Source organism: Ctenopharyngodon idella, chromosome 3, assembly GCF_019924925.1.
Source record: "Ctenopharyngodon idella isolate HZGC_01 chromosome 3, HZGC01, whole genome shotgun sequence".
Taxonomy (NCBI): Eukaryota; Metazoa; Chordata; class Actinopteri; order Cypriniformes; family Xenocyprididae; genus Ctenopharyngodon; species Ctenopharyngodon idella.
The window spans coordinates 30,789,252-30,804,159 of record NC_067222.1 but is presented as its reverse complement, the minus strand read 5'-3'; the positions used below and the strand labels follow the sequence as shown (position 1 = coordinate 30,804,159).

The following is a 14,908-nucleotide window of genomic DNA, read 5'->3' as shown; positions in this document are numbered from 1 at the left end:
TTATTAAGCACATATTAATGCCTTATTCTGCATGACCTTATTCTACATTCTTAATCCTACCCAATACCTAAACTTAACAACAAACTTACTAACTATTAATAAGCAGTAAATTAGGAGTTTATTGAGGGAAAAGTCATAGTTAATAGTGAATACATGTTCCCTATATTAAAGTGTTACCCATATTTCTCACCACTGGCCTTTGAGTAGCCTTCTTCTCATTCATACAGACCCAAATATACACATGTCCCTACTACACATTATACAAAAAGCAGCTTGTCACACAAATAGAACATCTGAATGCTCAGTATTCATAAAACACAATATCCAGATGACATACTACATCCGCTGGGATTTTGTAGCAAGTGCACACTTTGCTATCCCACGTTGCTGTGGGAACTGAAAAGCTGAGAGATTAGAAAAGTAGGGTTGGATTTGTTTTCTTTTTTTCTAAATAAATCCTCTTCTCATGCAGTCTTCTCAAGTTTTCTGTAAATATGTCTTTTCTTCTCTCTTTCTCTTTGCCTTTTTTGTTTAAATTCTCGTTTTCCTTTTTGGGTTCAGCTAACTCTGACTTCCTCCCTCAGTAAAGATGTTACTCAATGTTCGTACATTGTCTTTACAGTATTTTACTACTATAGTAAATTAAGTTTTGTATTTAACTGTATTTACAGCCCAGTATTACTTTTTATAAGTGTTAAAGTGCTTCCTTCTAATATATATATATATATATTTTTTTTTTTTTGTTTGTTTGTTTGATTTCTGTTTTGCCCAAGTTTGAATTGCATTTCATTCAGTGTCATAAAGCTCAGTGGAATTTTGATGCTGAAGCAAACAGTGACTTGGGAGTTGGTACTGAGATGTGGATTTGTCTGAGCATGTGTTTTGTGTGTGTGTGTGTGTGTGTGTGTGTGTGTGTGTGTGTGTGTGTGTGTGTGTGTGTGTGTGTGTGTGTGTGTGTGTGTGTGAGAGAGAGAGAGAGTGCGCGTGTGTTTGTGAGCGCGTGCGTGCCTGTGTGTGTGTGTTAATATATCCCAAGTTTATGTATGTACACTACTGTTTAAAAGTTTGGGGTCAGTAAGATTTTTTGTTGTTGTTGTTGTTTGTTTGTTTTTTTTGTTTAAAGAAATTAATTATTGTATTTAGCAAGGATGCAATGTACTGATCAAAAGTGACAGTGAAGACATTTATAATGTTACAAAAGATTTATTTCTAACTTTCTATTCATCAAAGAATCCTGAAAAGAAGAAGAAATGTTTCTTGAGCAGCAAATCAGCATATTAGAATGATTTCTGAAGGATCATGTGACTGAAATAAGGGCTCAAAAAAATTCAGCTTTGTTATCACAGGAATAAATTACATTTTAAAATATATTTAAATAGAAAACAGTTTTTTTAAATTGTAGTAATTTTTGCTGTATTTTCAATCAAATAAATGCAGCCTTGGAGCATTAGAGACTTCATTTAAAAAAAACTGTTAAGAAAAATCAAATCGACCCCAGACTTTTGAACAGTATACACTGTGTGCAGAATTATTAGGCAAGTAAATTTTCTGATCATATGTTTTTTTCCAAGCACATTTTACCAATTCCAAACCACATCAGTCTTAATAACTACTAATTATGTTTGTATTTAATCATTTATAAATTATATATAAATGTTCATGAAGGCTGAAAAATGAAAAACGCCTTATATTCAGGTGTGCAGAATTATATATGTTTTCTTTTACAGATAAAATGAGCCAAAAAAAAGAGATTTAATTTAGTCAAAAATTATTAAATGCCCATGAGAAGGATGCAATACTAATGCAATACTAGAAATTGCGGTTAAGGCATGACCATTGGACAGTGAAATGCTCATTGGGTCAGCAGGGTCAGACAAAAACAGGTGGAGAAGAAAAGACACATGTTAACTGCAAAAGAATTAAGAATTAAGAAGAATTAAGTGTGAAACCATCAGGAACCCTTTAGTCTCCAGCGCCACCATTTTCCAGAACTTCAACATACCTGGAGTCTCCAGAAAGTGCAAGGTGTCAGGATCTCAGAGACTTAGGTTAGCTAAAAAATCCTAAAAAATGAGCTAAAGCTAAAGTGTTGTAAAATACATGAAGACTGATTTTGTTTATAGGCTTTATAGACAGACAGATTGAGAGTGACTCTTTAATGACCAGCATCACATCCTCCTATACCACTGTTTGAAGAATTTATCTTCCAGAATCTGGCAGTAAGTTTTGGGAGTTCATTTTTAGTCCATCTTGCAGAGATTGGAAGTAGATTAGGAAGTAGTTATTAAGATTGATGTGGTTTGGAATTGGTAAAACGTGCTTGGAAAAAAATCTGATCAGAAAATCAACTTGCCTAATAATTCCACACACAGTGTAGTGTGATAGTAATTTACATAAATTTCAGAAACCAAGTACAAGAGAGTTATGTTGGTGTGGTCTCATGCTATACGTACTGTATATGTGTGCAGTGTTGTAGTAGTATATATCTTTATGGCCACTCTGTCTTGTGATCACTGTACCGTTCCTCACCGTATCATTCTGTGTGGTGTACTGTGACGTGTCTCTAACACTGCCTCTGGCCCTCAGTATGTGTGCTGCTGTGGTAAGTGTCTTTTTCCGTCTCCACTGCTTCTGTGTCTAACCAGGTTTTCTGTCTTTCTTCTCTCTCTTTATTTATATATATATATATATCTCTTCCTCCCCTCTTTCACTCTGTTTTTGGCCTCCCCATCCTAATTTACTCCTGCATGAACCCCATCTCCACCTTTTTCTTCTTTTGAGTGCAATCTCTGTTTCTCTCTCCTTCTCTTTCATGCCTGGGATCACTCACTGTTAATGTGCTTTGTCTTGTGTAAATGCGGCCCTATGTGCTTCCTATGTGTGTATTTGTATGGACATGTTTGTGGCGTGTCTTGTGTTTGTATGGAAATGGCTGTATAGCAGCCAAGGAGGAAAGGACGGCACCGGGGAGATAATTTCACTGTATGTTTCATTATTACTTTCTCTCCATCATCACACTCTGTTTGACCCTGTCTGACTCTGACATCTGTCTTTCTCTCTCTGGCCAATTCTCTGGAAATCACATCATTTGTGCCTGAATATTTCAGGAGAAACTACTACTACTACTACTACTACTACAAAAAAAATAATAATAGTTTTTTTTTGACAATATTTATTTATTTTTAAAGAAAAGAAGCAATTAAGGAAGGATCATATGTAATATTTAACATAATATGTATTTGAAAGAAATTTTTTTTTTATCTAGATGTATTTAAAACATCTATATATATATATATATATATATATATATATATATAATTTTGCATACTGGAGCATTATTATTATTATTATTATTATTATTTGTACATATTTTAGACATAATTGTGTGCAGATAAAATCACACAAAACTCCTTGTCTTCCTCCTCCTAATGTATATCTGCTTTGTGCTATGCAACACTCATTATGTGCTGTGTTCATGTGCATGTTACATGTTTTTCTGTGCATATGTATCTGCAGTCTTTGTGCGTGAGTGTGCAATTATCTGTGCTGTGAGCGTGTGACTGTTGCTGAGCAGAGACCTGCATTTTGGTGTTTAATGTGTCACAGGGAGAAAAGAGGGACTTTCTAAGGCTTTTATTTGTTATTTTATTATTATTTTAAGGGAAGTTGCATCTACGTACACTTACATCTATACTGGGATATAGTTGTCAAATGCAACACATGATGAAAGAACAACCACTTGTCCACAGCAAATACATAAAAGAAATGAAAACAAATTATTTTAAGTAAGGGATAATGTACATCCAGCCGGTTGTTATCTCAGAATAAACCCCGACAAGGTGATCAGGACCCCGGCGTGAAGCGGAGGGGTCTTGCATCAGCCTGAAGGGGTTTATTCTGAGATAACAACCGGCTGGATGTACATTATCCCACTTATTACAGGGCTACTTGCTACATAAGTAAACAATCAGAGATGAAATATTGATCTGAGTCAAAATATTTTATTAGCTATTTAAACACAAAGCTTCCCACAGCAGTTGCTAGCGCGGTAAGTTCAAACTAGATGGACATTTATAAAAACGGTTAGTTCCTGTCTTTGATTCTGATTGGTCAATAGCTGTGTTTCATTCACGATAAAGCACGGCTATGACCGCTTCACCCAACGGTTCTGTGTATCACTACACAACACCCTTAGCAACCACTCTTAGCAACGTAAACTGTTTGTTCTCAACTGATATTGTTCATTGAAGCTTATACTGTATTATGTAGAAGAGTATTGTGAGAAAGAGGTTGAGTGAGAGTTTATTACCTGCATTCAGATTTAGCATTTTCCTTCAGGTCAGTCCTATGTTCATAATAAAAATCTGTTTAAATGTCTGATGTATTATCTTGTCCTTTTAACAGTTAAGGGGTTTTCCCGTGACTGAAAGCGCTAGTCAGAGCATTTGTCAGTTGCGTCTTGTTCCGTGTTCACAACAATTCAGTCTTTTCGATGTAAAAGTTTTCGCTACTGACTGACACACTCATAAAGACAGTATTTGCCGCCATCTAATGGCGTAATAATGTAACTTTTGTTGCTGTTCACGGTCAGGGACTATTTTTTCCGGCGGAAGGAAGGCTTTTATTGAAAGTTTACTTCATGAAAGTTGCATTGATACATATTTTTGGCTTTAATATTTGTATTGTGTGGTAACCGTTTTATAAAAGCAATACTCGAGGCTAGTGCTGTATCGTGAATAAGTCATGGCTGAAGGGGTTGCAGGCACTCCACTAACAACAGCCTTTAGCCATGACTTATTCACGATACAGCACATCCTCTCATACCTTATTGCTTACTTAAGGTATACGGTACAGTCACACCACTTATTAAACAGCATTTCCCAACATATAATTATGGGGGTAAGAGATATTGATCTGAGATGGAACTGTTTTAAAATCGTACCTGTTTGTTATCTTAGAATCAAACAGTGTACAAAGCAATAGTCACAAAATGGCAGCAGCTGCGTTTGTATGAAACGAGAGAGCGAGTCCATGATACTGGATGACATAATTAAGTAACTGTACACAAAATATTGATTTGACTGATTTTTAATATTTTATACGTTCACTAAACGCAAAACTTTGACGAAGAAAAACCGTTTCTAACAAGCGTATAGCGCTGCTGACTTCAGTAACCCGGATGAGCCTGTGTTATCTGTTTTCAGCGGTTGTTATCGGGGAATAACATACCGCTGGATGGCCCGATTGACCAATCGGAATCAAGTATTCCATATAAATAATAATAAAAAACCTTCAAACATAATGCTACAGTGATGGAAGTCAGTGAGGAAAAAATAATAAACATATTGTAACTTTCTATAAAATGCAAAACTGTAATGTAACATTCCCCAACACTGTTTGTTTTCAAAAACTTGAATTGCTATACTCTTCTAGCCTGTATATTTGCTGCAGGTTACACACTAAAATGGGTATATGACTATGTATGTGGAGATTTCTACAAATGAATCAGTAACTGAAAACTCTTGATGGTTTGTAATGCTGCATCCACGACTCTAGGTGTCAGTGTTGATAGTGTTTGACAGTGCAGCTGAACCAAAACAGTCAAGTTCATGCTTTTTTGAGATGGAAAGGCTCTAAACACATTAGAGCAAGGGGTCCAGGGCTTGAGCCACTGAAAACCACTCCACTCTGCACAACCTTTTTCCTGGACCATGTATTTGGTGTTGCCCCACACATTCTCTCTGAAGCCTGGACAGCCCCCTCTCTTCGCTCTTTGCGGTGTGCTTGACTGTGAGTGATGGATAGAGGGGTCCGCTGGAAGAAATGTGCTTCTCTCAAATGTTGTAGTAGTATGTGTCTATAACCATTCAGTATTTTGACTGTATAAATTGAGTTCTGGATGCATGCGAGGCACGACCTTTTGCAGTTATCTTTTAGTTTCTCTCTCTCTCTCGTTTTTCATATTTTTTCTGTCTTTCTCTTCTTCTCGGACTCTGCATGGTGAATGGTGAATTTGTTTATTTGTTTACTGGTATCGGCTGAGTGTGTTCATCAGGTCTTACACAGTCAAATCACACCAACTCCCAGACCTGCAGAATTAAACACACAAGTTTTAAGTCATCATTTACCCCTTTTACACCTGGTATTAACATAGTTGGGCAGATATGATCACAAATGGTCTGCACTACCTATAGATTTAAGCAGGGTACTTGTCTTGTTTTCCAGTAAAAATATTCTTAAAACAAGATCAATTTACTTGAGAAGCAGAAGTATGTAAATAATATGGCTTGTTTTTGGAGATATATCCATTACTCCAGTCTCATGATCCTTCAGAAATCATTCTAATATCCTGATTTGGTGCTCAAGAAAAAAATCTTATTATTATCAATGTAGAAAACAACTGTGCTCTTTAATATTTTGTGGAAACTGAGATATGTTTTTTCAGTTCAAAAGAACAACATTTATTTGAAATAAAAATTATTTATTGATTGATTTATTGCATCCTTGCTAAATAAATAAATAAATATTACTGACCCTAAACTTTTGAATGATAAAGCAAGTGATTTAAATATTTACAAAATCGGATATTGTTTGTCTTAAAATAGTATCAAAAGTGCCCACAGGAGACTCATTTGTCTCAGCTGACCGCTTGTGAAGGGTTCATCCGAGACGAATGTTAATATCGGGTGTAAACAAGGCTGTACATTCGCACGACCATCTGCCTGCCGTTACTAAATAATACAGAAATGAAGCTCCCTTCTCAAATCTTCCATACCCATCTATTTCCAATAAACAGAAACCTCTCTCTTCCTTCGCTCCCTTTTCTTTTCTCTCCCTACCTCTTTCTCTGTCCTGTGCCGACTCTATCAGCAGACCATCACCGATAACAGTCCTATGAAGCGCTCGGCTTCATCTCTGGGACACGGGCGTCCAGGCCGCCCAATGCGGGGTGAGGACTACGTCATGGAGAGGGTTATCCCAGAAGAGGGCCACAGACATGGGCATCGCCACCGAGACCGCAGTCACCGCGCATCAGAGCGGTCCCTGAGCCGCTACACCGATGCTGACACAGGTCAGAGATGAAAGCATTTATATCAATGGTATTGATGGCTTTTTCTGTGTACAAGAGAATAGGGAGAGCTAATGCTTGTATCATTTTTCACTGTGGCCTAGCAGGACTTGGTACTGATCTCAGCACCACCACACAGTCAGGAGACCTGCCATCCAAGGAGAGGGACCGGGGCCGGGCCAAAGACCGCAAGCACCACCATCATCACCATCACCACCACAGTTCTGTAGATAAGGAGCACTATGGACATGAGAGAGAACGAGGAGACTACGGCCACAGACAGTCTAGAGAGAGAGACCGCCGCTGGTCCCGCTCACCGAGTGAGGGCAGAGAGTGCCTGACTCACAGACAGGTGGGCGATTCAGTCATAATGAACATGTGACATAATGACACTTATATAGACACTTATGACAGTTAAACATTTCTGCAGCACTGAGGGAAAAAAAAAAAAAAAAAAATTTATATATATATATATAAATCTTCTTACATCAATAATTTTGCCTTCACTGTTTTCCGGTAACATGATCCAAGCATCCTTTTAAGAAAAAAAAATTATAATTACTTTTGTTTAAAAAAAATATTGTTTAAAATTGTTTACAATATTAAGACTTTCAGAGAATCATAATTGAATTAGGTTTACTGAACTTAACTCATTAGCAAATAGTTTTTTTTTTCTCTGGTTTTAAGAACAAGCAGTTGTTAAAGGGGTGGTTCACTGGTTTTTTTCTAGGCTTGATTGTGTTTATGGGGCGCAGTTTAACATGTCTTAATGCTTCGTTTAAAAAAAAAAACGCTGTATTTTTCATATATTTTACCTTTATTCTACACCGCTGTTTCCCTTCTCCTAAAAACGCTCTGTTGAGTTCCTGGTTCTATGAAGCCCCTCCCTCAGAAATACGCAATGGGCTCAGATTGGTTAGCTGGCCCTGTGTATTGTGATTCGCTGTCCGGAACACGTTGTCACGATTCATGTTGTCCGGAAATGCCACGGCTCTTACATTACAGGTAAACGTCGCATGTGCTTCGGTCAAAGTCCAGTCTTTGCTTCGGTGGAAATGTAAATAATTGCGTCAATATTGCCGTATCAATTTAAGCCCAAATCAGACCCAGATAGCAGTAATGAAGAGGGTCAAGCAGAACCTCTGCAAGCACGGCTTTTAAAGGACGTTTCTGAATGGTAAGTATTTTTGTTTGTATTTGTGTCAAAGTGTTTAGATATTCCCTGTCACTTGTAAATGTTACTGCTGTTTATGTTAGCTTTCGATATACGGTGTTATCCTGACTTAAGCTTTACTGTAGCTGAATACATGACTGAGTAGTAGCATTTTTGTAAAGGTATTGTTTAATTTATAACATGAACGAAAATGTGGGTAAACGCAACATAAAAGCCGTAATGAATCAATGCTATACACTGGAAACAGAAACAGAAGTTGTTGGCGTTTGTTGGAGAAGTATGAAATAGAATTTAGCTAACCGTGTTGGTCTTTGTTTACTCCCAGAAACTATATAACTTTATAAACAATAAAACATACTTACAGTTAGGGGCCCATAAACAGCAGCTTCTGCTTTTAAAGTGGGAACTGCTTCATCTTTCAGTAACAGCCTTTGTGCAAAAGCCTTGCGTAAAATGTGCAGCACAGACAGCTAAATTAGCATTATAATTGTCAGGAACAGAATTAAACATAAATTTTAAACCTTGTTCCTGAAGTCCAGCGTCCCTAGGAAGGCCAAGCACAGAAGACTTGTATGCACGCGACATGGCCTCGCCCACTTTGCTGCGTGTTCCCGTGGGCAGGGTTTATGATGTCACCAACCCGGGAAGAAGCTCATTGTAGTCCAAACTGTTCGTTTTTGTAGGCATTAAACTGACATAACTTTAAAAGACAATATCTCTGTTTGCATTGAACTTTCAGCGCTGTAACTTTGCAGATACTGTTTATGCTCAAGCAGAAACATTACACACTAACTAAAGTTAAAAAAGTGAAATTGCAATGAACCACCCCTTTAAACATTGTTTAAAAAAATGACAAAAAACTATTTTGCCAATAGTAAAACAAGTAAACTTTATTTAATTCCTAATTAATTAAGAATTAAACTAAATTTTAATTCTGAAATTAACATATACACTACCATTCAACAGTTTGGGGTCAGTAAATTAATCAAAAACATTTCTGTTTCATACAAATGCTGTTCCTTTGAAAAAAAAAAAATTTAATTATCATGGTTTTCACAAATAGCAGCAGCACAACCGTTTTCCACATTGATTATAATAATAAGAAATGTTTCTTGAGCTCACAGGAATAAATTACATTTGAATACATATAAGACAGTCATTTTAAAAAGTACTAATATTTCACAATATTGTTTTACTATTTTTGATCAATGAGCAGTGAGCATAAGAAACTATATATATATATACTTGTTTTATTTATTTATTTTTTTACTGGAAAACAAGACAAAAATACTGATTTTTGTTTTTTTTCGCGCAGAGAACCCATCTGTTTCTTGTATTAAAACAGGCTGTTTAACGTAAAGGATTAAATTTTTAGGTCTGTTGTAGAATCATTTTATGCTTGTTATTTAACTAATGTTGTGACAATATCTGATAGTCAGGCCCAAAAATAATGTGATCAGTCTGAATTTCAGTTTGAATTGACATTAACAAACCTAGTTTGTCAAGACCAAATCTGAAGTTATTTTCACAGCTGCAACAGAATTAAATTCTTTTTGTTTGTTTGTTTGTTTTTTCTTCCTTGTGTCCTCTCTTTTCCCTGTGATATGTTGCTTAATTTTTGGTCATTTATTTTATTGCTGTTTGCATTGGTCGCTTTGCTCTACTGCTTTTCAATGTCTCCCATTCTTGCATTTCTCTCTCTCTCTCTTTCTCTCTCTCTCATGACTGCGCTCTTTCCTCTCTGACTGCGGTGTGTGTGTGTGTGTGTGTGTGTGTGTGTGTCACCTCCTACTGTCTTTCTTCTTGTTGTGTGGTTAATTTTGTGGTTCTGTTTTATTTGCCTTGTTCCATTTTCATGTAGGGCAGTAGTTCAGTAAGCGGCAGTCCAGTCCCCTCCACCTCCGGGACCAGCACGCCCCGCCGCGGCCGGCGTCAACTACCCCAAACCCCCGCTACGCCCCGGCCCCACGTTACCTACTCTCCCGTGGTCCGTAAGCCCATCGGGGGCACCCCCCCTCCCGGCCAGCAGAACCGACTGCCTGCCCCGACCTCCCGTCGGTTCAGTCCGCCTGGCCCCGAGCCCCCGCTTCCCCCTCACCACCATCCATCGCCTCCCCACCACGGCTCTCCCCGCTCCTCCCGTCATGCTCACTGGGGCCCCGGCCCTACGGAGAGTGTGGAGGGCGACGGTTTCTACGATGACCAAGACTATGAGTTCAATCACCATGAACCTCCATCCTACGAGCAAAGCCCTGTGCAGGGCAACCCTCACCCACATTCCCCCAGGACTTCCCGCCACAGCACCCCCCCTCAGGGCCACCCGCGGCGCATGCCAAACGGCTACCGTTCGTCCTCGCCCTCTCCGCACCACCACGCCACCAACCACCCGGGAACGCATAAGCCTCCTCATCCCAGAGGGCCCAGGAAGGGCCTCCATGAACCCTACAGTGAGACTGATGAGGATGACTGGTGCTAGCCTCTGGGACGGGGAGGGGCAAGTCCTTCCACTCTTTCTGGAACGGACTGCCACCAAACAGAGCGTAGGCTCACAGTAAAACAATACTTTCACTGGATTGGCCGATCTGTCCAGGGAAACACTTGGCAGTGCGCTGAATGTCCACAGGGGAAATCAAGGCATGATTCGTTTCTTTCTATTTCTTGTTTCTTTTCCGATTCCTCTGCTGCCAAGTGTTTCTCTGAAAGCAACGGACTGCTGACAGTGAATATGAAGACTAACGAATATGAAATCCTGTTCTTAGCTTTTTTCTGAAGAATACAAAAAATGTTTTGATAAGGAGGAGGAATGTCTGAACATTTTTTTCCCCCAGGACATTTCATGCAGTCCCTCCAGAAATGAGACGCTACAAACTCTTTAGCACTCGTTTAAAAAAAAAAAAAAAACAACAACAACGGTGAGGTGGGTCACTTTTTATTTCACAGAACTTGAATGGAGATTCGTTTATTGCAAAAATCAGTCCAGATGCTGGGAAATATCGATGAGTTTTATCATCTATGTTTACTGTTAATAATTATCCCAGTTGAGGGGGAGGCGTTCGCCCGTGCGGGTAAGTTGTGGGTGGGAAATGGAGATGGGTGGAGGTGAACTCACCTGAACTAAAATAGGAAAGTCCACCCTGCACTTCAGCCCCCCCAGAATGCAAGAAAGAAGAATCACAAAAAAAAAAAAAAAAAAGGAGAGAAAAATGAAAAGCTCCTCACTCTTTCTTCTTCTTCGGCTTCGTCTTCTGCTTCTCATTGGAAACACTGGAGTTTGAATCTTCTGTTGCACTGCCCAGCTTTGTTTGAACTCCTAGAAAATAAATCCTTTGGAAATCCTGCATGATTGAAAAAAAGGAAAAAAAACAAGTTAAAAATACACAGGGAAACTTTGGATAAAAAGGGGAAAGGGGGGGGGATTAATTTTTTGGCTCTTTTGTCATGTCTGTGACGTTCTTTCTCTCTCCTGTCGGTGCCCTCCGTCTCTCTCTCTCACGACTCTCTGTGATCCCTCTCTCCTGAAGGAAAGGGGAGATGAAGCCATTGCTAACGTTCAAACTACTAGTAAATGGGTGAGCAGAGGGATGTTCGCAATTTTTTTATACCAGATTTGGTGCCAAATACCACATACAATAAAGATTGTGAATCAAAAATAAACGGATAGCACAATTATTTTTAAGCTTGAGACATTTTATAACATTTTATTTACATTCCTCTATCACTGTATAGATAATTTGCTCACTTGCACAAACATGCAGATATAGTAGCACATAAAAAACACACAAACATATAACAGGCAAAGTACACGTGTGATTCTTTTCCCTTAAACCGCCGTAAACATGCTCTTCCAGTCTTCCAGGGTAAATGCAGAGAGAGAGAGATGAGGGGAGGGGAGGTGGAGAAGAGAGAGAGAACCTCTCCATCTTTACATATGATTTCATGTTGATAATGACAATGTGTGTATAAAAATGATCACATAAATGATAAGTGATGATGATGATGAAGGTGATGAAGATAATGATGATGCTTTTAATTTAATTTTCTACTTGTTTTTGTATTTGACTGCTGCTCTTTGTATTGCCATACTTGTTTTCATGTGAGTTTTGTGTAGATGGTGTGTGGAGCTCTGTGATTGTGATCCATTATGGGCCATGACAGAAACCCATCTGACCTTCAGCCAATGTCCTCGGTAGCTCGACGACTTGGACTGTTTCTATGGAAACACTTTCTCAGCCATATCAGTGAGCGTTAATGACAGTTTGAAGCATGCATCTGATCTCAAGTCTCTGTAACTGTGAACACTTTTTATCAAGAAGGAAAAAATGAAAAAGAAAGTAGAGGAAGAGCTGACTAGTTATCGACCATATTGATATAAACAGGATATAAACGATATTAAAAAGAGAGTTTAGATGTTAGTTAACAAGGATTAATTATGTTGGTGTAAAATTCTTATATTTTTAAAAAAACTTTTCTCTCATAATCTTCCTTTTAAATGCTGATTTTTATTTATTGAAATTATTTTTATAATTATCTATTAATAATTATTTCTTTTATACCTTTAAACCAGTGGTTTTCAACCAGGGGGCCAGAATTCCACCAAAATTATTTTAAATATATATAAATAATCACTTGTAATCAAATTGTAGTTAATTTAAAATACTCAGCATAGAAATATCTCAGCCTATTTGGGAGTCAAAAAGGTTGAGAACCACTGCTTTAAACTGACCTTTAAAAAAAATCCCTAAGACTTTTCAATGTGTAGGTAAACGTGAAAAGGTAACTGAGCTCCACTACCTCTACTCGATCAGCAGATGGCGCTGTGATCCACATTGTTCAGCAGCCAGTGGTTCTGGCTCCATCAGTCTCACCTTTTTCTGTTCCATGTTTATGTCAATGACCTGTACATTGAGAGTAGTACTATGTGTCTGTCACCGATGGTGCACCGTTCTGTGTTCAGGAAATGTAACACAGCCAGTCAAACTGCACAGGAACATGTAACACAGCCAATCAAATTGCATGGGTGAAACAATGACCGGGCCTTTTCTGCCAAAACTTGTCTCTTGTGTCCCACTGATCTTTGTGTCTCTTCGGCCCACATTACCATCGTCATCTCAGTATTGTTTATGAGGCAGAATCCTCTGTGGAATGACTCGGCATACACAGACACGCTGCCGATCCAGTCCAACTTTGCAGCATGTGCAAATTAGACGATGTATGTAGCATTTACTATACCATATTTTCACGCACAGTCCCACTTGAGTGAGTCCTGTATGTAGCACTACTGATGAAACTGGTACATTTGTGGCTCTCCTTATATGTATAAGTGTGTCCACAACTGGTGAGTATTGTCTTTGAGGATGTAAACACAAGATAGGCTACAGGATCCAAGTTTCATGTCTCCCCTTGCTAGTTGAGCATTACTAGATTTTGTTATTACTGAATTTTCAATTACTGTGCCTTATTCAGCATTATTTAGACTGCACGTCTCATCTTTACACATTTATACAGCTGCAATGTGTCAGTTTGCAGTAAAATCGTCTCTCTTGATTTCTTTTATCCACAACAGGCATTTAGCTTGAGTGACTTTATATGGAGAGTATCTATATGCAATACAAACCTGTTTTGAGTTGCAACAAGCGTATAAGGAAATTATGTGTCTGTATGTTTGTGAGCAATGTGTGTTTTGTGATCAGGTTTGACAAAAATCACCATGTGAACGATTTTCGGTCATCCTCATTTGCATGCATGATGTTCACTCAGCGTCTTGCTGTGTGTGTGGCTGTGAGAGAAAAGACACACGATTGTCTGGATAGGACATTTCTCATTGTCTGTCATGATTCATCGTTACTAACAACCTCATGTTTGGCAAAACAAGTGATGATTAAAAATACAATGCCGACGTGGGAGTCACACTGTAAAAAGAGGAAACTAAAAACAAGCAAGTTTTTGTCAGAAAAAAAAATGTAGAGAAGCATTTACCTCGAGAACTGCATGTGCAATGTGCATGCCACAGCGTTTGATAAACAGTCAACTGCAGGAATAAAAAAAGAAGAAATGTTTTGTAGAAAAACACAAGTACAGATAAATCTTTTTTAAAAGTAATATATTCCTTTATGCTCTATTTTTTAAAACAAACAAAAAATAGCATATTCTGGGGAGGAAAATCACTTTGATGCAATCTGAAAGTTGTTTATTTATTTCTGTTTCTAGCTGTTTTTTTTTTCTTCTGCCAACTAGAAGGAGAGACACTTCAACACTATGTTCAGGGCACGTCAATATGACTACTGTCACACAAAAAAAAAGAAAGAAATAAAAGAGTCAAGAAGAAAATCCTTGCTGTTGTGCGCAAAACTCTGTTTTAGTTCTGAAATCCCACATGTTCATCTTCCTCTGCTTTCACTATGAGTTTCTGATTCTTACACAATTCCAAAGGCATGTGCTTTTGGCAAAGCGGGGCATGATTGTGAACACACAGAGCTGAATGCATCCTCTTATTCACAGAACTTACAGTGGTATAGAAAATTCTTGTTCTCTGTTTTAGCCTTATCTGACACATAGAGGGATCAGACCACAGGGCTAGTCATAAGACACCCCTGGGGCTTCAGAGGTTAAGTGCCTTGCTTAAATTGAGCATGGTCGGGAGAAAGTGCTCTGAGCGGCATTTAACA

General features: G+C 38.3%; 1 protein-coding gene across 14 annotated transcripts in view; it reads left to right on the top strand.

The window, feature by feature from the left end:
* The window catches only part of cacna1aa (calcium channel, voltage-dependent, P/Q type, alpha 1A subunit, a), a 110,857-nt gene extending 96,287 nt beyond the window's left edge, over positions 1-14,570 (top strand). For 8 of the 14 annotated variants that reach the window (XM_051888506.1, XM_051888497.1, XM_051888491.1 and 5 more), the window contains 4 exons: positions 2,941-2,982; positions 6,874-7,072; positions 7,177-7,421; positions 10,105-14,570. In XM_051888506.1, the coding sequence (XP_051744466.1) occupies positions 2,941-2,982; positions 6,874-7,072; positions 7,177-7,421; positions 10,105-10,719 (1,101 nt within the window). In that variant the 3' untranslated portion in view covers positions 10,720-14,570. Of the gene's footprint in view, positions 1-2,940; positions 2,983-6,870; positions 7,073-7,176; positions 7,422-10,104 lie in introns of all 14 variants that reach the window. The other 6 variants (XM_051888503.1, XM_051888499.1, XM_051888496.1 and 3 more) reach the window with 3 other exon arrangements.
* Positions 14,571-14,908: the final 338 nt, after the last annotated feature.